We start from the raw sequence: 27,962 nt of genomic DNA, 5'->3' as shown, positions 1-27,962 counted from the left end.
GCGGAAGCGGGAATCTGTCCGCGACATGCAATCTGCGAAAGGCTTTTTGTAATGCGCGCGTACGTATAGCGTTAAAGGAAGCCATTTACGTCACTTCTCCGACGGTGCTGTTTCGAAATGCGGTAATAACGCGGAGATCGTCTGACTTTGTCCCTCGGTGAAAATATCATACAATGCGCGGACAAGCTCTGGCAACATTGACAAATACTTTTTAAACGCTAACAATCATGTAATGAGAATATCCCATTATTCACAAAATTAAATGTCACTCTTTTTTTCTTTATTATCAAGGACCGCCTTTTAAGGATAGCATAAAATGTTTTCACATCACGATCAGTCAATCTACGATAGCTCTTAGTCGATAAATTTGGAGATTGATCTCTTCTCGCGAGCGCTAGCGCAAAATCTCGTTGACGAGAAACGTTTCTCGGCCGCATCCGTCGGTACGAAAACGACTTCTCGTCGATAACCGGATCACGCGGGCGACGTCGGCGGCGTAGAGCACGTCGACGTGGGCCCCGGAGAGAACGGGGTGTATACACACCTCTCTCAAAATAGCTCTTCCGACACCCGCGCTACCCCGCCGTCTTTCGTGACGCCTTTTCGGGTCGCGTTTAGTTACCGCCTCTTGAGAAGAACTGGCATCACCCAGTATCGTAAGCACCGCGATAAACCGACGACATGTGCACTGGCCGAACGCGGGGGAAGCGCTCGTGGAATGTGTACATTCATCAAGCGGATATTCAGGAAGATATCGACCACGCGTTCGGATAATCGCGGCCGTTAATTATGATCTGAACCTGAAGACTGACACGAAACCGCCCACAGTTGCGTGGCCCGTTAGAATCGTCCTCCCGCCGGCCCTCTCTTCTCTCTAACGCTTACGCTCCAAGAAGATTGACGTCTGATTCGGAATCGACTTAAGCTGTCAGGATATTAACTCGAGACGCTCAAACGTCTCTGATCGAGCCGTAAACAGCTTGTTACTTAACGGAAGTTCGGATCTCGTATAATTCCGGATGCTCCGAGCGTGCGCAGCTCATGTGATTTATTCAGAGATAATCGATCTAATGTCACTTAGATCGCGCGAACTAAATAATTTTACGTTATCCGATTATCCGTAATATCCCGACTGCTGGCATTTATTAAGACTGAATAGTACAAGCGAAATTGTTGAAGAAGCTGATAAATCGATTTAACGTGACATATCTGGCTCAGTTGTGCAGTATTATTGCGCATGATTTATTGTTGCGTTGGTGGCTATCGTCGCTAAAGTATCATCTTATTCCAGATATAATCTCAGTGCAACTGTACGTTGTTCCAAATTTATATTGTTCTAATTATACGTCGTGTCGTCGTTCTATATCGCTCGGTTTGTTGCTTTACGCGAGGGAAGACTCACGCCGACTGCAACAATCGCGGAAGTATTGTGTAATGCGCAGCGAAGACGGACACGCGTCATGTGCAATTGTTTCGAGCAATGATACAACGGGCGTATTTAAACGCCCGGAGAAAATAGTTTGACGCGAAAACGACGACGAGCCAAAATCACGAATTGAATCTTCCTCAAGTATCAGCGCTAAAATTTCGCGACGTTAAGACGAAAAGAAACGCAACTCGGACAGTTCTCGAACGTACGAGAGCACGAAAATAGATCGGTGCTGCGATGCAATATCGCAGTATTACCATCCTTCCGGGAAGAACCGTGCTACGGACGAGATCGTGAAGCACGAGCGTCTCTCAACTCAAATAGACATCATTATATAAGATTCATCTTCAATATATTACGGGATTGGACGAGGAATCAGATGAGCGGCCGCAGGTGTTGCACGTAATATCGCCGGCAGTTTGTGCACCCCCTCGAGCGGAGAGAGAGAGAGACTTCAAATCCATGAACAGACGAAGGATACGGACGGTAGAACCGCATCGTTATCTCCTCTGGACAGAGGAGGCGGAGGGCACGGGTCGCTCGGATGTGTCTCTGCAGAGCCGGCTGAAAAACGATAATGTTCTGCGGTGGATGAAGGCACGGCGGAGGCGGTTGAGGAAGAGGAGGGACGCGAGATGTACGGACGTCAGGATAATTCGAGCGACGGTAGCTCGAGCCAGGTGCCGCCGCCGTGGCTCGTGCGCGCCGAAGTCACGATCCGCCATGGCGACGCGGTGACCTCCGAGACCGTACAAATGCCGCCAGGCACCACCACCACCGCCGACGCGGGCGGTATCCGCATGATATGCCGCTGGAACACGGGCGAACCGAATGCGACGTCGACGCCGGCCGCCGCCGCGTCCGACGCGTTTCGAACGTCGTCGTCGGGTGGCTGCCCCGGCGGCTTCGGCTTCCAACGAGGAAATATACTGTTCACGTCCACGCCGCCCGAGAGACCGTCCCAAAGATCGTCGAGCGGATCGTACACCTTGCCGCGCTCGAGTCCGTCGGGAAACAACGACTCCACCTCGTCCAGAGGTCGGACGAACATCTCCGACTCCGGCTATAACAGCGAGCAGTTTTCGTACTCGAGCTTGCCGACGCGACGTCCGTCTCAGCAATACAATCGTCGATGCAAGAGCACGTGTAGTATTGTTCTCTCCACCGCGAGCGCCGATAAGGCGAGTCTCGAGAAGCCCGAGTTCGCAGAATCCACGAAGATCTCGTCCGATTCCTGGCACCGTCGACCCTCGCATCAGCATGTTTTCTCGCGTCACCACTTCAGCACGGTACCGGAAGTCTGCGAGGACTGCGCGGAGGGCAGCACGTCGAGCACCTTCACCACGCACTTTTGCACCCGCGTCGCGGAAAAGACTGTGAATAACAAGAATAACAAAGCAACGGCGATCAGTAAAGACGCCGCTTCGCAGACCACCGATATCGAATCAGCGCGCTCTTCGTCGACCGTGTCGAAGAGCAGCAGGATCAAGAGGACATCGGGTACTGGTGTTTACCAATCCAACGAGCAGAAAAAGAAGGAGGTAAGTCATCGTCGCAGGATTCCAGGAATGCATGCAGCAGTTCGTCACGAATGAATCTCGAATGTTACGATCGTCTTGTTTGAAATAGGAAATTCTATCGCCCCCGGCGTCAACCAGAACCACCAGTTCCGGTCCCGCGGCTGATTCGGAAAAATCGGACTCCTCCGCGAAGGAAGACAGCAGCAAACGCAAATCGCGGACGGTGCACATCGACGTGTACTGCACAGGATCCGACGACGCTAGCACGGATGACACGACCAGCGAAGACGAGCGCAGCACGCCGATGACCGTCTTCGAGAACGAGGACGTCAAAGTCACTCACACTCAAGCGGCGAGCGACCTACCGCGGGGATTTCAGGATGTGAACGCGTTCCTGAAGCGCAGCGCCGAGCGACGATGCGCGAGCTTTAGAAACGCGCCGATGAGGATGCCCTCATTGGCCAGCACGAAGGGCTACGACAGCGACGAGGTCCTGAGCTCTCTCTACCCCTCGCGATTCAGCTCGTACAGTGGTATACGAGACCTCGATTCCGTGCCGTGGTCCGCGGCGTCCTCCAGCACGGCTCTCTCGCCGTGCGAATACGACTCGGCGACGGTGACGTCGTCGAAAGACACGTTCTCGGACATCGATTCCTTGATGAACAGCAAATCCGGCTTGACTCCTTGCGACAGCTTTGAGTACGCCAATTCCTCAGACCGCGACAGGATACGAAAAATGGACACTTCAGCGAAAACCGATAACGAGAAAAGCAAAACTTGGCGATCGCCGCAGATCGAACGGAAGCATCTCCTGCAGAACAGAAAGATGAGAGAGTATTTTAAGAAGCACGAGATAGGTTGGTCGTCCGGCGAGAGCGAAGCGGAGGATTCCGATGAGAGCGGAGCGGTCGGCTGGAGTTTTATGTCCGGCGACGGCAAATCGCGACTCGTTAAAAAAGATTCGATCGTCCGTCGCGTGAGCGCGGGTCAAACGGCGGAATCGAACGCGATTGATTTCGACTCGCGGAATAAAAATGCTCAAGAAGAACGTTCTCAGTTCGCGGCGCACGATTACGTTCCGCACTCGAATATCCTGCGCGATCGTATCGGTCCGTTCGGATCGAAGAGCCCGTCTCCTCTTCCTTCGACCATACCTTCCCGCGTGACGTCTCCCTTCACCACGCCGTACGGAGAAAGAACTGATCATATCGTGAAAGCTTCGAAGTTCGGCACGGTAATCAGCGCGTTTCGAAAGCCCGGCCATCATATTGGTCCCTCGAAAAATCCGACGTGTTCGTGCGAGCACTGCCGCAGGTATTTCGAGGAAACGAGAGGACGGTCCTTTTCGTTGAGCGAACTTGAACGTCATCCAGTATTCAATTTGCGAAAAAAGTGACATTTGATTTCGGTGGCTTCTGAAGGTTCTTGAATATTTCGATTCTCTAGTTTTTACAAAACGACGCTTTCTACTTTATTTATTTATACTGTAAGATTTATACACGTAAATTAAATCGCGTTTCCACTGTTCATGGCGATTGAGGACACTGCAAACACTTGTACTTCATGATTTGTGTGTTTAGATTATATTTTTGAAATTATTCCATATACTGTATCTTTTATATCTGAATTTGTTATCACGAGGCTTGCTAAACACATTCTGCTGAAAATTGAGCATTTATAAAAATTAACAAAGTTGTATTATATCGATTGCACTGTTAATAAATAATAATAAATATTAATTACGTTGGACATGATTTGTGTGTCTCTATATATGTATATAATCTCCTGTTTATATTAAAGTTATATTATTACATAAATCATCTTAGATGAATGGCATGTTGTTACATAAATCATTAATTATTATAGGCTCAGGCGAGTCTCGCGGAATCCAGTAGAAAATTGGACTTACTCAGATTGTCTCTTGAGCTCAGAAGGCAAGAGCTGCCGCCCGACAGTGGTACCGCAGCTCAGTTAAAGAGAGAATTAGCTAGCGTGCAATCGGCTAGTCCAGTTCCTGTTACTTATACATCATTACAACCTTTCCGCGGTCCTTTGGAAGGTAAAGCTACTGTACCAGCTTCAGTATCGAGATGCGCCGCTGTCACAGGGAAATTAGAGGTATGTTGACAATCTTAAAAAAGGCACGTTAACATTGAAACCTTACATTTTAAACATAGAAATGGTTTCGAATATTAAAATATATATTTTACTCATTTTTATACTTAGAATCTTCTATCATAAACACTTGGCAGACCTAGAATTTTAGAATTTACATTTTTTTTACTGCGATGTTTTTAAAACTTTTATTTTAAACAAAAAAGTGGTCCAGAATGTTAAAATGTACTTTTTAAATAAAGAAATGGTCTAGAATGTTAATCAGCTGATATTGAAAAGTTGATTGTTATGAAAAATTGTTTTAAGTTCTTTCATAAATTTAATAATTAATTAATTTCTTTTATTGCCAATATTTGCCAATAATTATATAAATATAATTATTGATGTAAGGATCATTGAATTAAGTGCAATGAAATCCGTAAATTTTAAATTTTATTCTAATCAGTTGTATTTTCTTTTTATATTATGTTTGATATTTTTAAGGCTAATATTAATTTCTAAGGTTAATATTACTTTCTAAGGCTTAATGTTGTGTTTTAATACGTAATAAAACAATCGGTGATATATATTTTTTATATATTATATAATATGTTTAGGTAAGATTAATGGGATGTCAAGATTTAGCGGAAGAAGTGCCTGGACGTACGAGGAGAGAACATCCTGCTAGTCCTGATTTACGTAGCTTTGTCAAAGGTGTCACAGGACGTAGCTCAAGCAAATCATATAGTGTGAAAGACGAAACGAGCAGTAAGTTTCCAATATTTGAAAAATAATGTTAATGTCTCTGAATTTGTTTGAATTGTCTCTGACTGATTGTCATTATGTTTTCAGATGATATTATGGCAGTTATAAAATTGGATAATCAAACCGTAGGACAAACTAGTTGGCGTCCATGTTCCCAACAAGCTTGGGACCAGAGGTTAATGTTATTTAATTAGCGATTATTATATCGCGTATAGTTTACTTGATCCTTATATCGTCATGTGTCTAATAAATTTCTAGGTTTTCTATTGAACTAGATAAATCAAGAGAACTCGAAATAGGCATTTATTGGAAAGATTGGAGATCTCTTTGTGCGGTCAAATTTTTACGTTTAGAAGAGTTTATCGATGATGTTCGACACGGTATGGCTTTACAGCTGGAACCGCAAGGCCTTCTGTTCGCGGAAATAAAATTCTTGAATCCGATGATATCACGAAAGCCTAAATTACAGCGCCAACGTAAGATCTTTAAGCAGCAGGTGAAAAATTTCCCAAGAGCAAATCAAATGAACATAAATGTCGCGACTTGGGGTAGATTGCTTAAACGTTCGGCTCCGTCATTGCACAACTCCAGAAACTCAGAAAGTCCACCATCAGGTAAGATACAATCTCGTCCGTGTAAAACGCAAGATTTCGCAAAGGTACTTTATGCAGTTTTGTTTGCAGGACCACAACCGTTGCAGCTTGTATTCGATACCTCAGTAGAAGATAAGCCTGAAACTCCCGGTGAACTTCCCGACCCGGAAAAAGGTGGATTGGGTGGGGCGCGGCCTTTGGGAATGTCAACGTCGAATAATAGTCCAACTCTGCCACGTCCTCCAGAGCATCCTCCTCCACCGCCGCCAACCGTCCCAAAGAAACCTTCTACGCCTGCACCGACACCGCCTCCTAAATTGGATCAAGAGGTAAGAGAATCTGTTTTCTTTAATATCTTTTTATATATCATTATTCTAAATCGATCTTATTCAGCGATAATGTTATTTGTTAAATGCTGTTTATTGCATTATATGTATCGTCAATCTTTGCTTGATGTAAAAATATAAGATTGTTAATGTCACATTTGTCGTATAAACGTAATAAGTTTGTGCTATTATGATTTGATATGCATAAAGTTTAATTTAAATGCTGCTGATTTATATAATTTATTATATACACATTATGTCTGACATGATTTCTACTTTTAAACACCTTATAATTTATTATAGATATTATAGTGATATGTATTACAGTTTCAAGGCTGGGAATATTGGTTGTGGGCCAAAATAGTTTATATTTTATTTATAAATAAATATGATATTGTATAGATTTTTCGAAAAGTTATAATGTATATATATAGCTTTTGATGCGGCATGTTATCAGATATGTTATGTATTTCTGCAATTATATGAAAAATAGTAGCATTAGTTTAAATTTGCACTTGCTTCAGAAAAACTTCTTTTAATTATTGTGCGCAATTTTTTATTAAATACAAATATGCAGGTTTCTTGTTTTTCAGCAAGCTATATAGCAATGTTACATTTTCTTGCATAATCAGTTAAAGCGATATGTATATATATTTACACTATTCTCTCAATTTTCAAAAGCAAGCAACAATTCCAAACCCCCTATTATGACGATATAAATCGTAGCAGTCACTGCAGAAAGAAATAAATATATAAATCTCAAAATATTAAAGTCGTATTAGTTATAAAGTAATGCATGCGTTAAATGCAAACAATTCTGGTGCGGAAGGAATCTAAAATTCACTGCGCAGTTTCAATCAGCATTAGTGCTAAGGAGGTAGTAATGTAGTTACAGAGTGCATTAAGGGAGTTTGATTTTCTGCACAACGAGGAAAAGGGGCCTCAGGGTGCAATTTTGAGGCCCCTTGTGACAGAGCCCCGTCCTGTGCTGATTGCACCACCCTCTCCACGCACACCCTCGCCTCAACCTGTCGTCGAGTTTCCTGAGGATGAGGTATATACCTCCACATACACACAGTATTGCTTTGCTTGCTTTAATATGTTGCATGTAAATACTGGAGAAATAGATGTAATTTTTTTCATGCTTTTTATTTCATCTCTCTTGTAAGCTACTTTATTTTTATCTTTACACATTACATACACATAATGACGGGATTCAAATCATCTCAAGAGTCGATATCTTCAGTCAAAGGCTGAAAATCAAGAAGTCTCAAAACATCTTGCAAGACTGTTATGATTGAAAGTCTTGAATGTCTATAATACATGTGTCTCTATATATGTATATGTGTGTGTTATGTGTATATTTTTCAATATATTTAATACACTCAAGACTTTTTCAAAACTTTTTTAATCATAATAGTCTTGCAAGTGGTTTTAAGACTTCATTTTTGGTCATTGTTGACTTGTTTAGAAATTTACAAGAATCTTGAAATCTTATCACTACATATACATATATATATTTGTACTAATTTTTACTGAATCTTTGCATGTATGCACTTTATATACATTTTATTCTATTATATATTATATGAATATATACATAATATATACATAATTAATAACTAATTGCGTGGAAGATTTGGTAATTGAAATATTGCAATATGTAATCCGCCACATTATATTTAAGATATGTATCTAATAAACATATATGGTATTTTTATGATATACTAACATGTAATTCTCTTTTACATTTCTGTGTATATGTGATTACTTTTAACAGTTATTTTAATAACATGTTAAATCCATATCTGTTATTTGAACTGGAGATTTTTGTCTTTTAGGTTGTATATGAACTACCAATCAGGCCTCTTCAGTACAGAGACAGTGCCTACGAGTCGAGAAGACACTCCCAGCTTACCGGCATGACTTTGGAGAACTTTAGACTGCTTTCCGTGCTCGGTCGTGGACATTTTGGCAAAGTGATACTATCACAATATAGAAACACGGGAGAATACTTTGCAATCAAGGCCTTGAAGAAGGGAGACATTATAGCTAGAGATGAAGTGGAGTCATTACTTTCTGAAAAAAGAATATTCGAAGTAGCGAACACGACGCGCCATCCTTTCCTCGTGAACCTATTTGCATGCTTTCAAACTGAGGTACTAATTTTTTTTATGCTTTAATAGCAAAACGAAAGGAAATAAAATTAAAAGATTAATTTTCTGTAGGCGCATGTATGTTTTGTAATGGAATATGCAGCTGGCGGTGATCTTATGATGCATATACACGCGGATGTTTTCGGCGAGCCGCGTGCTGTGTTCTATTCCGCGTGTGTTGTTCTAGGATTGCAATACTTACACGAAAATCGCATCATTTACAGGTATATTTTCAGTTGACATTATAATATCCTACGTCAAATAATCGGATAATGTGTTTTACGTTACGTTTGTTTTTCGTTTACAGAGACTTAAAATTAGATAATTTACTATTGGATACGGAAGGGTACGTTAAAATCGCAGATTTCGGTTTATGTAAAGAAGGAATGGGATATGGAGATAGAACAGGTACTTTCTGCGGCACACCCGAGTTCTTAGCGCCTGAAGTGCTGACAGAGACTTCTTACACGCGAGCTGTAGATTGGTGGGGTCTTGGAGTCTTGATATTTGAGATGCTTGTGGGAGAGGTAATCTTATCTGCCCATAAAATTTTACGCTTATTATATGTATAGTATTTTCTCTTCCAATATTAAATATTAAATAAAATGTTTCAGTCCCCCTTCCCAGGTGATGATGAAGAAGAAGTGTTCGACTCCATTGTAAATGATGAAGTACGATATCCGCGATTCCTTTCCTTGGAAGCAATAGCAATCATGAGAAGAGTAAGCATTTCTATCTTATTATTTTTCCATCTCTTTTCACATGTATCTTATCTTTCGTATTATATTTTGTAACAGTTACTCAGGAAGAATCCAGATAGGAGATTAGGCAGCAGTGAAAAAGATGCGGAAGATGTGAAAAAACAAGCATTTTTCAGACACATTGCATGGGATGATTTACTGTTAAGACGCGTGAAACCACCTTTTGTACCAGTAATTGTAAGTAGCAAATTAATTTATTACTATCTTTTTATTGCTATATAATCTAATATGTGTGAAATAGCAACTCTGTTAGTACGAATAGGCATCAATTTAATTTTAAACGCAGTATTTACATATAAAAAATATTTCTTTGTTATTAGCAATCGGTGGAAGATGTAAGTAATTTCGATGAAGAATTTACATCAGAGAAACCACAATTAACGCCTCCGAAAGATCCTCGGCCTCTTAGTGACTTAGAACAAAGTCTGTTTAAAGACTTTACTTACATGGCTGATTGGTGCTAGCCTTAATAGATAATATTCCCTCGATGGAGGGAATAGCAGCGCATCATAATTGAAGAAAAAAAATTTCTTTCTTTTTGTACTACATTGGAGTTTGTGCATCAGCATTGATATGGTATCTCCATGCAATATACCATATATTATTACATCATGTATAGATTTCTTATTTTTAATACTATATTAACAGTAGAGAGAGAGACAGATTTACAAGAGAAATTCTTTTATCGAATCTCAGGTTTTCCACTAATGAATGAGTTACATGCTTTTAGAGAATATATGAATATATTGGTATATGAATTCAGACATAAATTAATCTTTGGTTTTTCATATAAAATAAGATATATATATATCAAAAAAGTTGTTCATGTTTACTGAGTTAATGAGATATATGAATAGAATGTGATCTATATATTCTCTTAAAAATGGAAAGCTAAAAAGGAATTTTGATCAGCTGTGTAAAAAGTGATAAAGCCTACTAATCTTTTGACAAAGAAGTTTCTTCGCATAAAGATGAAAATAATTTTTAGATTACGTTTGCAAAAGTGATCTCTAAGCACTGTCCTGTTATTAGTATTAAATATGTATGAATGTTCTTTTGCGTGAAGATGTATTATTTTCAACATTTCGTTATCTATATATTATTGATATGTACAGTAACATGTATAATTATACTCGAAGATTTTATATATCCTTGTAGAGCTTAAAGGATGATCATATAATACAACAATATTAATATTCATAAAAAAAAAGCATAAAATAAATCAAAAGGTAGCTATACTTGCTCATGCTCGTGTGATAAAGAATTGAAATTGAAATGGCGCTATATATATGTACAACAATAATGATTATGTTGCAAATAACACTCTCTCAGCGCTCCTTATTTAAATTTAATCATGTATCTCTATTATGATTACTGGAAATTAATTCATTTATATATAGGTAATTTTGCAAGATTTGTGACGTTAGACACCTGAACTCTATGATGCGAAGTAGTTTTGTATCATACAGCAGAATCCTTTAGGTTCATTCAATATGTATCCCAATTACATTTGGTACGTTTCATCATTAGTTATGTACATTTATATCCTAGTTTATAAGATACTTTTATTAGTTCATGTGCTCCATATTATGTATATATAAATATATAACCAAATGACGAAAAGAATAATAATGGATATTTCTATATTTAATAGCTCAAGCTATTGATGTAGTATTATACGATTTCAATTAACTTTGCAAGAAAATACTACTGTAAGAGCTCATGTATGATGAACACATTTGATTAAGAGTTGATTTTAATTTTGTGTAGAGAATATATGATCTGAAAATTGTGTACAACATTGGAATAGCTGTTAGAGTTTACTTGTGAAAGGCTTTAAAATCAACTTTTTTATCGCAAACTTTCTTTTTACTTAATCCTTCATAGGATTCGATAGTTTTTGAAACTTTTGCATGCGATTCAAATGGTACCCATGGTACATTTTAATCATCCTTTAAAAAGTGGTGCCTACATGATATTCGGACAATTTTTAAGAACATGCAATAAAACTAAAAAATTCTGTGACTATTAAGTCATCAAATATTATATAAAATCTTTTTAATTTGTCATTTATCTCTACATGTACATCTTAAAATTGAGGATTGAATTATGGATTTTGTACGAATGCAAATATTTCAAATAGAGCTTGGTAAATTTTATGCGATTATAATATACTTTGTTCAATTTTTGTCAGATTTATTCAATTGACTATATTGTTAAGCAATAAAAATGTTCTTCAACATTCTGTTAATTGTAAATATGATAAAACAGTTTTATAGCATCTTTCCACTGCTTTCAGATATTTGCTCGAGTTTTTTAAGTCTCGATGACCACACAGATATTCAAAGCATTTAAAACTGTAAGTTTTAAATGCAGAACAAACTGTAAGTTTTGAATGCTTTGTAAATATTAATTGATTAAATCTTATTGTATCAAGTAAAATCTACCAAGTTTTATTTGCAATATCGCTCTTTTTTAAGATTGACAAACCGCAGACATATAATTACCAAAATTACTGTAAAACTTTAATATGAAACATTATGGTGTGAAAAATTATCTGTATTGTACTGTTAGAGAGATAGATTCGAGTACCTCTCGAAATCTAGTTGCCTTACTGCAATTATAAATTGATAACCACTTTGGTATCTATTTTATATATAATTCTTATACACAGGATAAGATTGAAATTGTAGGAAAGTATTTTAGGTATTTCTAAAATATTTTCAATGGATCTTGGACGCACTATATAATAATGACCGATAATAATTTGAAAAGAATGATTAACACAGGACCTTTAATGTGCCTAATTTATATTGATGTATATAAGTTTTCAATTTAATCTTTTTTACATGTAATTCTAAAATGAGAAAAATAACAAAAATTTTTATAACAATGCGTTCAGTAATAAAACAAAGAAATGTGGCATTTATCACAAAATGTATCACACATAAGAGACTATTGGCGTAATTCGTAAAGCAATATTTATGGCAATTTGAAATTGCACGGATCTACAAGTTCCATTAATATTAAAATTATTTAAATATTGCAAAATTTAAATAATGTAGATCCGTCAATGTCAATCGATGTTATCTCTTATATGGCTGAAATACCATATAATTCCATTTTTTATGCTGTTTTTAATTACCAAAGTGTATAACTTTATATCTTGCAAACAATTCATATCATGAAGATATCCTTATGTCAAAGAGTAATACCATTTTATATCTTGTTTTTACAGTGCATATTATGTGTAACAATGTGAACAAATTACTTTTTCACTGACATTATATGCAGCGTTACGGAAATTAAATTATGCAATGATTTTGGCATATGTAGTGCAGTCTAAAATATACGGTGGTTCAAAATATGTACATATATACAAATATTATGATTATTTTGTAGATAGGCTTGCTTTTACTTCATAAAGATTTTTATTAGATTATTTCGTTACACATATTTTTTATATATACTGTTAGATATAATGATTAATGTAAGTTTGGTAAAAATGTTCGCTATATTTATCTTTAGTTTTATAATAAGGAAAATTATGTGCCTCGTATTTTGTAATTTCTATTAATTAATACATGAATATTATGATTAGATGATTTGTAAGATTTAATTTATTTAATTCATATATATTTGCAGTGGCAGCTTATTGCATATCACTTTAAATAATTAGCAACCCTTAGAAGTATTCTTAAAATTCACATTATATGCATATATATGAATTACTTTAAAAAATAAAATATTAAAAAGATGCTTTATTTTCAGTGTACATTTTCTTCCATCATCATATACACTTTATTTGGTGTATATCTTTTTCCATATCACTTTATTTACACTTAATAATAAAAATTATAATTTATTGTATTACTTTGTACGTACCAGTATTTTTTTTATTGATATAAAATACATTTTTTGTATAATTTAAAAATTAAATGAATTCATATATGAGCCATAATAAATGTAAACAAAAAATATAAACACAGAGATGCAGTAAACATATATATGTATCATTGCAGTTAAATATAAAGTAAAAAAATAACATCATATTTCTAATAAATCAGTGTTTAAATTTGTTTTGATGTTCCTACAGTAGAGTCCAAATCAGTTTTGGAATCATTAGTTTGATCAGCTAAAGATTTTGCTAATTCATATAAATAGGTTGTATTTCTGCGAATTTCTGTTTCCAAATTAGATTTCTTATCCTCTTTTTCTTTCAGCTGTTTAGTTACTTCTGGTGCTGCTGGTTTTACAAGATCTGCACTTACTGTATAATAGACACTGCTGCCGTCTTCAGATTTAAATACAAATGTCAATCTGTTTGATAAAATTGTGTTTATAAATATGAATGGCATTGATAAAAATTTTACAAAAATGTCAAATATACATAAGTATATATTAAAAAAGAAATTTAAAAAATTACCGTTTATTTTGTAATGCCTCTTGTATTTCTTCGATTGTATTAAGAGAAATATTATACTTAACCGACCAGGGTATATAAATTTCCAATGGAGAATGTTCCCTTTTTCTCACCTCAAGATATAACAGATCAAGTTCTTTCTTGTATTTGTATTTGACATCCCAGAATCGTTTCTCTACAAATTATTATAGCAATAATAATCATGCATTTATAATTTAACTGAAAAATTGGAGTACAATACCTTCACATAATTCAATATAAGTATAAAAGACGATACTTGTCTTTAATGGATTGTCACATCCAAGTTCGCATAAATGATAATACTGAAAACATTGAATATATAAAGTAAGAACCTTACACACTAGATATTTATATACATATACATTTGTACTCAAAACTGAGATACACATTTTTTTTGGTTATTTGAGTAAAACAGTTACTCACAGCAGGATGACATATGTCATACATCTTTTACACATATAAAATACAAGTAACAAATTCTTCTACAAGATTAATTCACCACATTATAATTTAAGGAAAGATAAAGTACATTATCATTTAAGGATATATATTGGAATGACTCTTCTACCACGAGACGTCCAACAGTAAAGCCAATTGTAACCAGTGATGCGCTGTCGTGGGATTTTTTCCCGTACGGAACCTCCGTGCGCATGCGTAAGCTGACGTCACAGCTAGACGTCGGCTGCTACCGCAGATGTATCTAGGGGTGCGTTCCACTTAACGCCCGCAACGCTCCTAGAATCATTTTATCCTCGTTTAACTTTCGATGAAAAACAAGGATAAAATGACCCTAGGAGCGTTGCGGGCGTTAAGTGGAACGCACCCTTGGTGTACTATAGGGGATATGATAGTTTTCCCGCGTTTTTAATGACACACGACATATTATAGTGCATTATAATCAATTACAATTGAAATCAGCTGATATTGTGAAAGAAGAGGGTGAATTACTGAGGGTTCAAAGCGTTTGCTTAGTGCGCAGACGCAACTTTATTCCCACGACAGCGCATCACTGATTGTAACCGCAAGTCCATACACACACAATCGAGAACAGTGATGCGCTGTCGTGGGAATAAAGTTGCGTCTGCGCACTAAGCAAACGCTTTGAACCCTCAGTAATTCACCCTCTTCTTTTACAATATCAGCTGATTTCAATTGTAATTGATTATAATGCACTATAATATGTCGTGTGTCATTAAAAACGCGGGAAAACTATCATATCCCCTATAGTACACCAAGGGTGCGTTCCACTTAACGCCCGCAACGCTCCTAGGGTCATTTTATCCTTGTTTTTCATCGAAAGTTAAACGAGGATAAAATGATTCTAGGAGCGTTGCGGGCGTTAAGTGGAACGCACCCCTAGATACATCTGCGGTAGCAGCCGACGTCTAGCTGTGACGTCAGCTTACGCATGCGCACGGAGGTTCCGTACGGGAAAAAATCCCATGACAGCGCATCACTGATCGAGAACCGTATTCATGTGCGCTCGGCGCTCGGCTTGGCTCGGCTCTAGCTTCGGCTAATAGAAGAGAGGAGATATGCTGTTTCCTGTCTCTTTTCTACTAAAAGAGCTGTCCATCGACCACTCATCGGTATATAAATATATGCAAATTTGCTACCGAATCGGCAACGAATCTCAAATCTAACAACACTTTAAACTTATAGAATTTTCTGTGTTTTGATGATACGAAGCTTCAAAAAAGTCATAATTACAGATTGAATATTACATTTATCATGTTGTGCACTCGATATAATATAATTGCAAAGTAAGAACGTAATGGATAATGTCAAAAAAGACTTCAAAATGGAAACAAAAATAAACGAAGTAAGCGTAAATGTGCAAATAATGTAATATAGAAATATATAATCTTAGATAAGATTTCAAAAGAAAATAATTTTTTTATTTTTGTAAATGTACGTATCTTCTGAAGATAAGGCACGATTGGTATCAAACAGAGACCCATATTATCGTGACACACTCGCAAAGAATACAAATGTATGTAGAAGTGAGGTGCTATGATATTTCTAATTATTTTTATCCACTGTTATATTAATTTATTATTGTTATTTTTTAGTTGATCAAATTCTTATTAGAAATTTATAATTTAAAATACTTAAGAACGTTAAATTTAAGTTATAATGAGATCATTTTCGTACCAAAAAAGCTTGGTATTTTATCGGTGTAGAGACTATATAATTATTTTAATACATAAATGCACATGGATTGATCTACTAAAGTAGATTGGAAAATTTGATTGCAATACAAGGGAATAACTAGAGCAAGCTGCTTTAGCTGTATTGCGTTGTATTGCGATCAGATTTTCCAAGACAATTATTCGATAATTATTTGAGATATCAAGGTGCTTAAGCTTTGACAGACAGTATATCCAATTCCTTTGGCAAAAAATTAATTTGATCGTTGTTTAAATGCAAATATATTAGACATTGCAGACATATATTAGAAATATATTAAACATTGCAGACATATATTAGACGTTGCAGACATTCAATCTGCGATGAGAGTTCAGTAAACTATAAACAATAAATTATTAATATGTCAATAATCAATAAAATTAAAACTAATTTTTTTTATTTTGTAAATAATCTTATCAGTTAATATACGTAACTAACAATTAATTATTATTTATGTTTGAGATTTAAATCTTAACAATAAATTAAAATCTTTATCACAAAATCTTGGAAATAAGACTTTACGCGCGTTATTAAAAACGAAATGCGTTATTAAAAACGTTTAAAATTTAAGCTTGCACAAAAGAATACGCAGAAAAATGTAAAAAATGAGCCTCGAACAATAATTCAAGATTAGAAACATTTTAATCATTGTATATAATTTAAAACATAAAATATATATATTTCTCAGCAGCAAGCAAGGTGCATTAAACTTTTTTTGCAAAAACATTTATTCATTGAATAAATGAATAGATAGATTGAATAGATTAATACAATTTTGGCTTCTTAGTAATGAACTGTTAAATATTTTTGTTGATATTTGATTACCATACTTTTTCTGTAGCACTGAAAAATATATATAACTTTGTTATTTAATTTTAAACAATACTCAAATTTTGTTTGACTATTTTTGCGCGCTTTATATATTTTTACATTTAGTTTAGGTATCTTGTTTTTTAACATACATGATTAGTAAAAATAAAATCTAAGAATTTAATCATATCTGTAAATCTTGTTATATTAACTGCAATTAATTATAATATACTACTATAATATACTGATATATTAATTATTAATATACTACATTTTATAAGAAATCTACCTTATTGTTTTATAAAATATGTATTTTTTGTATGTATTGTATTTTTTACATATCGTAATTGATAAAATACTTTGACATAATTTTAAATGTGATGTGTTTATTACTTAAAAATATAATATAAATAATAGTCGTTCCTGTACGTGATACTTTGTTCGTGATACAATTATGTTAACATTTTTTATTGGCATATATGTTGAAAAATTTCTTCATAGTTTAATACATCTTAATCCTTATCTGCTAATTATCTGCTAATTATCTGCTAGAATAAACATTTTATTATTTAAAGACTTTGTGCAAATAATGCTGACATATGAACAGCACAATATGTACAACAAAGTCGTGAATGTAAAATTAGAAACTGGATACTGGGACTGGTCCATGAATTTGTTAAGATATTATAAGATATATTATAAGATATACAAAAAAGATCCTTTCAATAAATTTAAAATCTTTCGACTTATTTTATAATAAAACTTTAAAAGCATATTCGAATATTAAGTATTCCCTTCTTCCTTAAATTAAATTCTGTGCACAATTTGTAAAATATATTTTTCTAAATATGAGTACATATATAAATTTGTTATATTCGAAATCAAATTTATTATGTATCTCAATTAAAATTTAAAAAATGTTAAAAATTAAAGTTTAAAATAAAAATTAAATTATCGCATTAATACACATTTATGAATTTATTTATCTAAATATAAAAAAGCATATTACTTCATAAATTTATTGAAAGAAACAAGAATTAAATCACTGATAAAATTTTAATAAGTAAACTATATTCAAAGAATCCGCAATCTTTTCATATTAAATATTTTATATTACAAAATGATAATTACATATGACAACAATAGTCAGAATAGCCAAAAATCTCGAGGAATTAAAAAATAATTTTTCAAAGATATAAAAATCATTATATTACGAATATGAGTTGAGAAACTCATTCAGTACATCCTCGTTTCTATTCTATCGATGTCATATATAAAAAAGAAGAAATTGCCAAAGATAATTGCCGGTCTTTGAAACTCTTATTAAATGCCTCTCTACACCTTATATATTCGGAGAAGCGTACGCGACAGTGCCTAGGATAAATTACGCTAAGTTAGAGTTGAGCGGATCCTCGCCACGCGGAGTCGAAGCCGCACGCCGTGTCAGAGTCCGAGTCGCCGTTTTGCTGAATGTTGGATGCGATAGAACCGGAGCTAACGGACGACGTGGACGTTGGTCGACGTTGAACAGCCCGGTTCGGTCGGCTAACTTTGCCCTGTAGCAACGGGGTAGTCGGCTGACTAGTGGCGTGCTGTTGATCCTGAGGCGATGCAAAGTCTTGTGGCCTTCTGCTCTTACGCTTTTTGATAGGCCCATACTTTGGCGGTGGCATCAGTTTCTGGTCCAGCTTGAGATAAGAAACATAAACAAAAAGATTAGTATGAATGTCATAATGCTATTATTAATCTGTAAGTCTCACGACTTATAGCTAGTTCAATACATTGCAGAAAACTTTAATGTTAATCGAAGGAATAGGATTCTTTATCAAGAAATTAATTAGATTTGTTTAATAATGAATAAATCATTAATACATTTATATGTGATATTATTGCTAATTTTTATATGTTAATCTGATGCATCGTAAAAAGTTTTAAATGCTAATAAAAGAAATAAGACGTATATATCCTTTAAGAAATTATATATTATCTTTATGTAAAGTGAAAGGCGTGTTGAACTTAAGAAAATAATACCTGGACATTATCTGCAGACCCCCATGACTTGTGAATCTTCTCGTTGTTGCTGTTAGCCGTGCTGCTGGTTGCCACACCCAAGAATTGGCTGAAGGCTTCCGTCGTACGTTTCACGCGAACGTTCAATGAGCCAATTCGTAGGAAACCAAGATCTTTCTCTGTATATTCAATCAATCACTCCGTTACAGCGCTTACGGCTCTTTTGCCTCTGTTTTCACCTCACTTATTAACTTTTATAGTCAAAGAATATTCAACAGGCTGACGAGTCTCTGATTACTTTTACTCTACTGTGTTAATATTATATTACTAAGAGAATAAAGCGTTTTTCGAAAACTATAGAATTATTAAAACTAATATTATAAGCACAGCTATCAAAGCTAAATTTAATTAAAAAAAAAAAAGATTAATTATTCTACGATGTTAATGTTTATTTAGCTTGTCTCATGCGCTAATCTCTACTAAAACGTTCGGACACCGAAAGAATTATTTCTTACCTGCATGCTTTTTCCTTGCTTTTATTTCTGAAATAAAATAGAAAATTATTTGAAACTGTTTTTCGTACAGACAGCAAGACATGAAAAAAATCGGCGAGTAAGAATATCACAGTTAAGTTAGAATCAAATGGGAAGAAAAAAATTACTTTTTAGTATGCGATATTGTTAGAAGATTATCGACATATCAATCTGACGTATATATTTATAAACTTTGAGAAGCTGTTTATTTTCTGTTAATACAAAATCTGCAATCTGCAACTGACAATTACTCATTAATAAAATTGTTATTTCACGCAGTTGATAAAAGTATGATCCGCGCCTAATATCGAATAAGGTAGACGGAAGACTTATAAGGGAATTAATACGGTTAAATAAATTAGTATAAAAATAGAATCTACTTTCCCTTTCGAGAATTACACACATCCTGTTATTGTTATTAAACGTAATAATTATCCAGTGCGAGTGAAATGTGATGCTGAGAATTGACTGTAGTAAAATATATGTGTATTTCTCATGCTTACGTGTAGTACATGCTTTATTACGTGTTATAACAAATAACATATAGCACACAAAAACAATAACATTAATAATAACGACGATGTGAAACGAAGCATCTTATATAACAAGTGAATTAAACTTCACAGATAGTTTAATTATTTTTTTAATTAAAGATATGTGAGAATACGTTTCATCATTCATGATGATTAAAACTGCAAGTTAAAGATTTATTTCATTTCACATTGCCAATTACATAACATTATTTCTCTACGGTGCCAAAAATTTAATGTACTACTGCCACTTTGATAATTCGCGCTTTTTAGTCGTAACAAAATGTGATCAATACATCGATAAAAAAGAAATGCACGTTACGTATAAAAAGGACAAGATTATTTCGTCAGCAATTGAAATATTCAATTATATTATATTAAGTATTTTATTTTACGAAATGAATGTATTTTAAGGATGACACAGATTATTATTGCTCTTAGAGTACATCAAAGCTGAACACTTAATACATCAATCCTTTCAACATCTTAGACATATTTAGCGAAAAATGATGGATGAGAATTCCCGTTGCTCGTAAAATATCAAAAGCAAAACGTGTCCGTGTTATAGCTCGCTTCTTTTGGCGAAGGATATTCTCGAGCGAATTTCTAGTGCGTGTTCGCGCGGCGAGGCCCGTGAAACTTCAAGATACTCACGTCAGAAGTGTGGAAAAGTGACAGTCATACGTTACTCTAAGGTGCGCCTACGTACTTTAATCTTGCGACACACACAAGCGCTTTACTACTTTAGCAGAGGTGCGCTGCTGAACTTGCCTGAGCGTAGCGGCAGCAGTAATCCCTACAACAGAAGAATACTTCCAGAACCCCGGAGTACTCACTGTAGAGAGCCCGTAACCATTTCCGTTTCCGGGACAATTCAAATATTTCGCAATTACATTCTCCCCGATCGAGTCTACATACCTTAAATCTAAAAAGACGTGTAAAGCGACAGAAAGGTGTCTCAGATATCCCAAAGGAGGTTGCAATAATGTTTGACAACAGTAAGATAGGAGTGCTGGTAGACGTGCAAAATTTAGAGAGCAGAGGTAGTGATGTTAGAAGTCCAAATAGAAATATCTAAATTTAATCTGACAATATTAGTACGGTGATATTGTTGCATCATGCTCGGAGATTAAATGGAATAACCATGAACGGATTGTGTTGGAGCGCGGACAAGCGAATGTCGCGAAACAAGCGAGAGAACGGTGAACAATGATTGACGGCGGGACGGAAAGCAACGAAACTTTGACGGGACGCATTAACAAGCGGTGTGGATTACAATACACTTCGGAGAGTAATTGGTTTTACAGCGGCATTACGAGCAGGTCAAGGTACGTTTGGCACGGAATCAGAGAATTCCTTTAAAAACTTCCCCAGGCGGCGATTACCTCTTTTGTTTTCTCGTTATAGAAACTGTAATACTTTCTTTCTACAGCTCCTTTTTACAGCGTTTTTATAATGTGAGACTTCAGCTAACAATACATTTAATGAGAGGAAAAAAGTGTTGATGTTTCCAAGATCAATCTTATTGCTGAAATTTCATTGCAGATTGAAATATGGAAAAAAGAGACAAACACGGTCGACGAAAATGTTATACTTTGAAAGGCAGGCGAGAACGTCTTTATACAATTTGCGATTAAAGCTCCGAGATAATTTTATAGGCTGTATTTATAAAGAAAATACCGCTAATACGCAAAATACAAGCCTTCCTGAATTATTTACAAATTTTATGTTTCCAGAAAATTACAATTAGAGTTTTCTAAATGGCATCTTCTTCCTTAGAGAGAATGTACTTACTGTGAAACGTATCCTGGCTGACCGCCGCTTCCTGCGAAACCAGATATTGCCTTGCCTTTTTACCACTGTAGTCACGTACGTCCTGATTCGCGCCTGGAAATATATGTTCAAAATTCATTGAAATGCGACACATTGCGATCGTGACGCGTTTTCATTGTCGACAGCTTCCAAAAAAGATGCGTACTCACCGTATACTTGAACTAAGAGATTGAAGATATTCTCGTGGCCAAATTGCATGGCGATATGCAACGGCGTGTATCCCTAAAACAATAAGAATCATTCAATATACGTTTTCGAACAGATGTTAACATTTGCAAACGTTTAAGAAATAATAGATATATCTTTCATCTTTCCACCGTTAAACACGACGGTGTTTAAACGCACTTATAATAATTACATCTGGCAGAAATAAGGAGAGCGTATCAATAATTAGACAAATTAAAAGGTGAACAATATTCTCGTTTGGCGAGCGTGTAATATCACGCGAGTACAATATTCACATTGCTTTCACGTTGACGCAAGGTGCGCATTATTAATATATTACGGATATGTTCGGCCTACAGTTTAATGAATAATGTATCTCTAATTGTACACGCAATACCCCTCCGCCATTTCCGGCGTCGCCATACAAAAGAGATACGCCAATCTCCCGCGCTGGAAGGAAATCATAATAAGATGGATGAAAAAATAATAGAGAAGCCGTATCACACCTCTCTCCGTAAATACCGACACATTGCATATCTTATTGTGATTTGCTCGAATGCGTGACGTGTTTTTACAACTGAGATAGCGGCGATACAGAAGCGCAAAGGAGGGAAGAAAACGCGGAGAGAAAAAAGGAGGGGGATGCTGCCGTCGCAGAGACAATGAGCAATTAATGGCATCGTATTATGAATATCACTTCGAGCGTGCGAATTCGCATTTCCGCGACAACGGCGCGATCCGAAACAATCACGTGCGTGTCCGTGCGGGTGTGCGTGTATAAAGGGACGGCGAAACGGCGATGCCGCGAAAACCTAGCCTCGCGTGCATCGCCTCTATCGTCTGCACGCATGCATTTTCATCCGGCAGTTATGCGAATCCTCGTATTCCTGCTCGAACACAATGCACTCGAAATGATGTGGCGGATGGATAATAGATTGTCCGCCAATTAATCTTAAATGGATCTCGAAATATTTTAATTGTGGCTTTAATTAACGCGATATTTAATTTAAAAAAAATAAAAAAATTGAAAAACAGAGACCTCGATAATTGTTGTGAAAAAAATCCCGAGCAATCTGTGACTAACAAAAAGTATTTATGATTTTAAATACATCACGTATATATCGATCGTACGCATAAAATAATCAGGCAATGGACGTTGATATAAATTTAATTAGACGAGACTTGACATATGATACTTAATATGTAATATGTGAGATCAGAATGGCAGAGACGATTATCAGACATTCGCAGACGTGTTTTTTTTAAGTAGGGACCGCATTATTTTACACACGGTATCTTTATTAAGCCGCACCGTTTCATTAAGAAATGATATCATAATAATCTACAAAAGCGAAATGTGGGGCCTCACATTTTCATCGTGGCGGACGACACGTCGAGGTCTCCGGGGCATCGTGGCCGCATGCACCATTCGTCGCGAGGGCAGAAATATTAAGAGAGCGTTATCTCGCAATTAGTATCGTTCGACTCGTGCGGGCAGGTGAAAAAAGCTGCTTTTCCAGCTCGGGCACGTCAGGCAACAGCTGCCGGCCCGCGACGGCTCTCTCGCTTTTACCAGGATAATAACAATACGTGAATTCGATCGCAGTCAACGATTCACTCTAATGCGTTACAGTGTCGTATTAGTTACATGTGAACCCGATAAAACTTATGAATTATTAATCCGTCGCTGTTTAAAGGTTTTAATCATAATTTACATGCGCTTTTTGTGCTGCATATCGGCAAGTGAATAATTCATGACGCTGTACAGTATAAAATTATTTCCATTATGTTGACATGAAAATAGATCAAATAGTTTTGTCTTATAAATCCATAAGCTTGATTAAAATATTTATCTTCATAGATTCACATTCAATTGAATATAAAAAGCGTATATCACTATCTAAAGACATTCGTTGTGACTGCGCGACTGTATTAAGAGACATAATTTTATCCTAAGTCACGCACAGCAATGAGTACATGTCAACTTAATCTGTAAATTCGGTATACCAGCCGGTAGTAGTTGTTTCGCGCTTTTATGCTGTACCGAGAGAGTTAATTTTATTTTTGTAACTTAAATTATCTCCTCAAATAAATTATTTAAATCGAGTAATTCTGGCAAAAGCGTTGGCGTCTTGCATTTCAGATGAAACTTGTCCGCCGTAATTGGACTTCTGTATTAAGTTGTATTAACATTTTTATTAATACTTGATCTTATCCGTGATTCCGACCAAGGACAAAGATGATTACCGATACTGCACGTGTTTAACTCATTAGATCACTGGCCTAAATAGGAAATACGATACTACTACTACTTACAGTCAGCTGGCCAGCTGATCGTAGTACTTATAGTTATGCAATATCGCGTAACCGCGCATATATACGCACACACAAACTCATAAACGATGAATGCGCGCTGGATTTTTAAAACTTTACAACTTGACGAAAAATTGACGTAGCAACATGCGATAAAAACGTTTCTTCGCGTTAACTATGCTCAGTGCATATGTTTTTATCATAACACTTATACATGCGTGTACTACTGTAAGTATAATATAAAATGGTGGATTATAAAATATAGAACAAAATTGTGTCTGACAATTATAAAACTTATTTATATGTAAATAATATTCATGATTGGCTTGTGGAGATTGAATATTATCTATGAAAAGGAATAGTAAATCAGCTAGTTGTTATAGTTGCATAACAAAGCATAGAAATACTGAAATATCTATAGATTTAATATATTGTCAGAAGATTTTATATAAAAAATAAAGAACATAATTCATTCAAATTATTTAATTTAAAAAATTTAATAATTTCTGACAAACTTTAAATATTTACAGAACACAGAAACCGAATTTTTACAATAAAAGCTCATAAATAAAATCAATTGTACACAGATCCTTTAATTATGCGAAGCCATGATACACAAAATATGCTGCAATCAATTTCTTTCTTGTTTTCAAACAATAGATTTAAATTTAATAATTAATTTTTGAACAAATGCAAATAATGTAATAGCTTTATGAATGACAAAGTAAATTAAAAATTTGCGCAATGCAATGCAGGTTTCAACACGCTTAAACGCATTGAAATCGTGCGTCATGGTTGTTTTCCATTGAAAGGCTATTCATCGCTCGACAATCTTTCGAACATGTTTCGCCTCGACAATTCTCAGACAGTACCTATGGTGAAAAGTAAGTGCGGTCGGTCAGGGACACCGTGTATTCTTGCCGTGGGTTAACGTTCATAAAAGAGCATGGTGCACTACGTACGCGGTTACGATGTTCGCGTCGATAAGTACGACAAATTGCGCGTAATTGTGTGCGTGCACGAGTCATTATCCGGCGGAGGTGAAAATACGGACGATCCACTTAAAAATGCATTTGTATAAAATATGCGAACAAAGGAAAAAAACAGGTGTATCCGGAACGTAGATGCGTATATCGTTGTATCCTACATATTTTTTTTACGCATAAAATATAAGATAAATATTTGTTTGATGTAAAATCTTTATTTTTACACTAAATAATTTCACGCGCCTTATATTGGTTGTTTTGAAAGATCTAAATTAAAAAAATTATTTTAAAAATTTAACCGTAGAGAGTGCTTTTTGCAGATTAAATTCGCAGATGCAATATGCTTCACGTATCAATTATACTTGCGGTATGCATAATCGTAATACATTACAGTTATAAAGCTCGTGGCAAAAAAATGCGTAACAAAAAGGTCGATTTGAATCTGTACAACGCTTTCACCCTCAATTAAAATCACCCTCGAGATACGTCGCGCGACATTTGGCTACGCTACGAAAGCGATTAAAAAATCGTCCCCGCGCCCGAGTTCATGAACGATACGCTGTACATCGTTGGTGTTTAATATCGAACTGCGCAATAAACGATAGTGACAAATGTGTCAAAACCGCGATCGTCGTTATCGAAACGCGGGACACGACCCTTCGCGCTTTCGCACCCTCGATACGCCAAGCTGGGAGAGAAGGGTTGGCCGTTCGCGCCGCTCACCCCCTCGAAATTTCTAATTTATTTCACTTTAAAGTCCCTGCGTTTATAGGTACGCGCGAAAGTCACGACGAATGCTCGCTCGTATATGTACGGTCACATATAGAATGGAAAAATGGCACGTATGGGGTGGACTCCGCGCGTCACCCTTTTGCCAACTCCAATAGCATGCGACACGTGTGTCCTCGCGACAAGTGGCGCGACACCCTCTGCCCAGCTCACGCACGCACCCTTACGCATCCCTTCGTGATACGGATGTGTACGAGGTGTCGCAGAAACAGCACGGTCTCTTCGCAATTCGTAGATTTTCAAGAATTCAAATTGTAAAAATTGTATAAGAGTAATAATTATTCGAACGCCTAGATATTAAGACATGTTGACTCAAAAGAGATTTTAAAGAATATTGGCGAAAGAGAATCACATGCTTTCGAAGTATTTTTAAGAATTCATTTTAAGTTACAATTTTAATTCAAAAAACAAGAGACTTTACTTATTAAAAATCTGAAAAATACGATTGTCCACAAATTTATCGACAATCGATCCTGGATTTGCGATACTGACGATGGGAATGAACGACTTTTGGAACACCCCATACATGGATATATATATACACGCGGAGGACCCCCTTTTTACGCTCGCGACGATATTTTAAAGTAGCGATGTCCCAGCACACGGAGTCTCGAGACAATATCGCGCCCCTACCACCATTTCGTCTTCTTCGTCTCCATCCGTTACTTCTTCCAAGTACGCCTACTCGCGCGTTAACGTGTCCCTTTTTCCTGCCTCTCTTCGTTTCTCTCTCACGTCCTCGCAACAGCCTCCAGAAACAGGACAGCTGCCGGCCACCAATATCACGCACGCGTATATCACCGTTGAGGATTTTCAATTTTAATATTTTCCTACATCGGGCCGCCTTTACGAGCCGCTATATCATAACGTATCTTTTTCCCCCGCTCTTCTTGGAAGAGTGAAGGAAGCCGGGGAAGAGGCCGCACGTTCCGAGGCTATCTCGGCCTTCGACGCGGACCCGCTCGAAAATCGAGAAGGCAATATCATTTTCCGCGATCTACTGTATAGACACTTTTTATGCCTCGTATATTTCGCGTGCTAGAATTTCAACGATTTAAATCTCATAGTTGCAAACTGGTCTAATAAAGAGAACTCGTGGTTTTTATGCGTACTAGATTTAGAAGCTAGGACAGGAAATTAAATCAAATATAATTGAAACCTTAACAATTCAACAAGTATCCCATTAAAATTTTAGAGATCTAAATTTCAGTAATTTATATTGTGAAAATTAAACGACAGATAATATTATTGTTAATTAAGAGTATAATTTCGTAAAAATTCATGTCGGTTAATTTATTTAGTGTTTTAAATAACCAATCGACTAACCAAAGAATTTATGTTCCGAATGGATCACCCGTTGCACGAAGCAGATTCCGGTCGCATCTACGAAGCCTTAACCGGGGCGGGATGACCATTGTCGTTGGCTGTCGTGCGCCAGGCAAGGATGCAGGCGCCACACGGGCGGCTTACGGGGTCTCCGTGGCGACGGGGAGTACGGGGAGCGCGGCCACCGTTTTTTGCGGGGATTAAATGCGAGCCGATGCCGCGATAAGCCGTAGAAAACCACGGTGGAAGCGGTACCGGTGACAGATTATGCCCGTGACTGCGATTCGCTTCGTCGTCCAGGCCGGTGAGTCTCGTTTTAACGCCGGGCGGGGATTAAAAAAGTCGTAAGCGGCGGAACAGCGGCGAATTCTTACGATAAGTAAGCCTGT

The 27,962-nt window shown here is 36.4% G+C and overlaps 4 protein-coding genes across 8 annotated transcripts in view; 2 read left to right on the top strand and 2 right to left on the bottom strand.

The window, feature by feature from the left end:
* Pkn (serine/threonine-protein kinase N) overlaps positions 1 to 13,244 on the top strand; it is a 29,891-nt gene extending 16,647 nt beyond the window's left edge. For 2 of the 5 annotated variants that reach the window (XM_067347706.1, XM_067347709.1), the window contains 12 exons: positions 4,816 to 5,067; positions 5,661 to 5,811; positions 5,896 to 5,983; positions 6,067 to 6,422; positions 6,492 to 6,730; positions 7,617 to 7,781; positions 8,569 to 8,886; positions 8,956 to 9,107; positions 9,191 to 9,410; positions 9,498 to 9,605; positions 9,681 to 9,821; positions 9,965 to 13,244. In XM_067347706.1, the coding sequence (XP_067203807.1) occupies positions 4,816 to 5,067; positions 5,661 to 5,811; positions 5,896 to 5,983; positions 6,067 to 6,422; positions 6,492 to 6,730; positions 7,617 to 7,781; positions 8,569 to 8,886; positions 8,956 to 9,107; positions 9,191 to 9,410; positions 9,498 to 9,605; positions 9,681 to 9,821; positions 9,965 to 10,108 (2,334 nt within the window). In that variant the 3' untranslated portion in view covers positions 10,109 to 13,244. Of the gene's footprint in view, positions 1 to 4,815; positions 5,068 to 5,660; positions 5,812 to 5,895; positions 5,984 to 6,066; positions 6,731 to 7,616; positions 7,782 to 8,568; positions 8,887 to 8,955; positions 9,108 to 9,190; positions 9,411 to 9,497; positions 9,606 to 9,680; positions 9,822 to 9,964 lie in introns of all 5 variants that reach the window. The other 3 variants (XM_067347707.1, XM_067347705.1, XM_067347708.1) reach the window with 2 other exon arrangements.
* LOC136997229 (dentin sialophosphoprotein) lies at positions 7 to 4,698 on the top strand. The gene is made up of 2 exons (XM_067347710.1): positions 7 to 2,970; positions 3,059 to 4,698. Exons 1-2 carry the CDS (start codon positions 2,065 to 2,067, stop codon positions 4,343 to 4,345), a joined length of 2,193 nt encoding a protein of 730 aa, XP_067203811.1. The 5' UTR covers positions 7 to 2,064; the 3' UTR covers positions 4,346 to 4,698.
* A 261-nt stretch (positions 13,245 to 13,505) lies between the features above and the next one.
* On the bottom strand, positions 13,506 to 14,746 carry LOC105670955 (tRNA-splicing endonuclease subunit Sen15-like). The gene is made up of 4 exons (XM_012364727.2): positions 14,512 to 14,746; positions 14,309 to 14,390; positions 14,071 to 14,242; positions 13,506 to 13,964 (listed from the first exon to the last, which is right to left on the bottom strand). Exons 1-4 carry the CDS (start codon positions 14,533 to 14,535, stop codon positions 13,715 to 13,717), a joined length of 528 nt encoding a protein of 175 aa, XP_012220150.1. The 5' UTR covers positions 14,536 to 14,746; the 3' UTR covers positions 13,506 to 13,714.
* Positions 14,747 to 15,964: 1,218 nt separating this feature from the next.
* On the bottom strand, positions 15,965 to 27,598 carry LOC136997234 (uncharacterized). The gene is made up of 6 exons (XM_067347737.1): positions 27,574 to 27,598; positions 22,144 to 22,216; positions 21,956 to 22,048; positions 19,614 to 19,640; positions 19,120 to 19,277; positions 15,965 to 18,776 (listed from the first exon to the last, which is right to left on the bottom strand). The coding sequence occupies exons 2-6, from the start codon at positions 22,190 to 22,192 to the stop codon at positions 18,483 to 18,485; spliced, it is 621 nt and encodes a 206-aa protein (XP_067203838.1). The 5' UTR covers positions 22,193 to 22,216; positions 27,574 to 27,598; the 3' UTR covers positions 15,965 to 18,482.
* Positions 27,599 to 27,962: the final 364 nt, after the last annotated feature.

Source organism: Linepithema humile, chromosome 1 (assembly GCF_040581485.1).
Source record: "Linepithema humile isolate Giens D197 chromosome 1, Lhum_UNIL_v1.0, whole genome shotgun sequence".
NCBI lineage: Eukaryota > Metazoa > Arthropoda > Insecta > Hymenoptera > Formicidae > Linepithema > Linepithema humile.
This window is presented reverse-complemented; position numbering and strand designations above follow the sequence as displayed.

Bases quoted from the DNA above. Each gene is read 5' to 3' on its own strand.
- LOC136997229 (XM_067347710.1), top strand. From the start codon at position 2,065: ATGTACGGACGTCAGGATAATTCGAGCGACGGTAGCTCGAGCCAGGTG. The intron at 2,971-3,058 runs GTAAGTCATCGT...TGTTTGAAATAG, and splicing joins ACGAGCAGAAAAAGAAGGAG to GAAATTCTATCGCCCCCGGC.
- LOC105670955 (XM_012364727.2), bottom strand. From the start codon at position 14,535: ATGTATGACATATGTCATCCTGCT. The intron at 14,391-14,511 runs GTGAGTAACTGT...CAATGTTTTCAG, and splicing joins ATGACATATGTCATCCTGCT to TATTATCATTTATGCGAACT. The intron at 13,965-14,070 runs GTAATTTTTTAA...TTTATCAAACAG, and splicing joins GAGGCATTACAAAATAAACG to ATTGACATTTGTATTTAAAT.
- LOC136997234 (XM_067347737.1), bottom strand. From the start codon at position 22,192: ATGCAATTTGGCCACGAGAATATCTTCAATCTCTTAGTTCAAGTATAC. The intron at 19,641-21,955 runs GTAAGTACATTC...ATTTTATTTCAG, and splicing joins CAGCCAGGATACGTTTCACA to AAATAAAAGCAAGGAAAAAG. The intron at 18,777-19,119 runs GTATTATTTTCT...TCTTATCTCAAG, and splicing joins GGTCTGCAGATAATGTCCAG to CTGGACCAGAAACTGATGCC.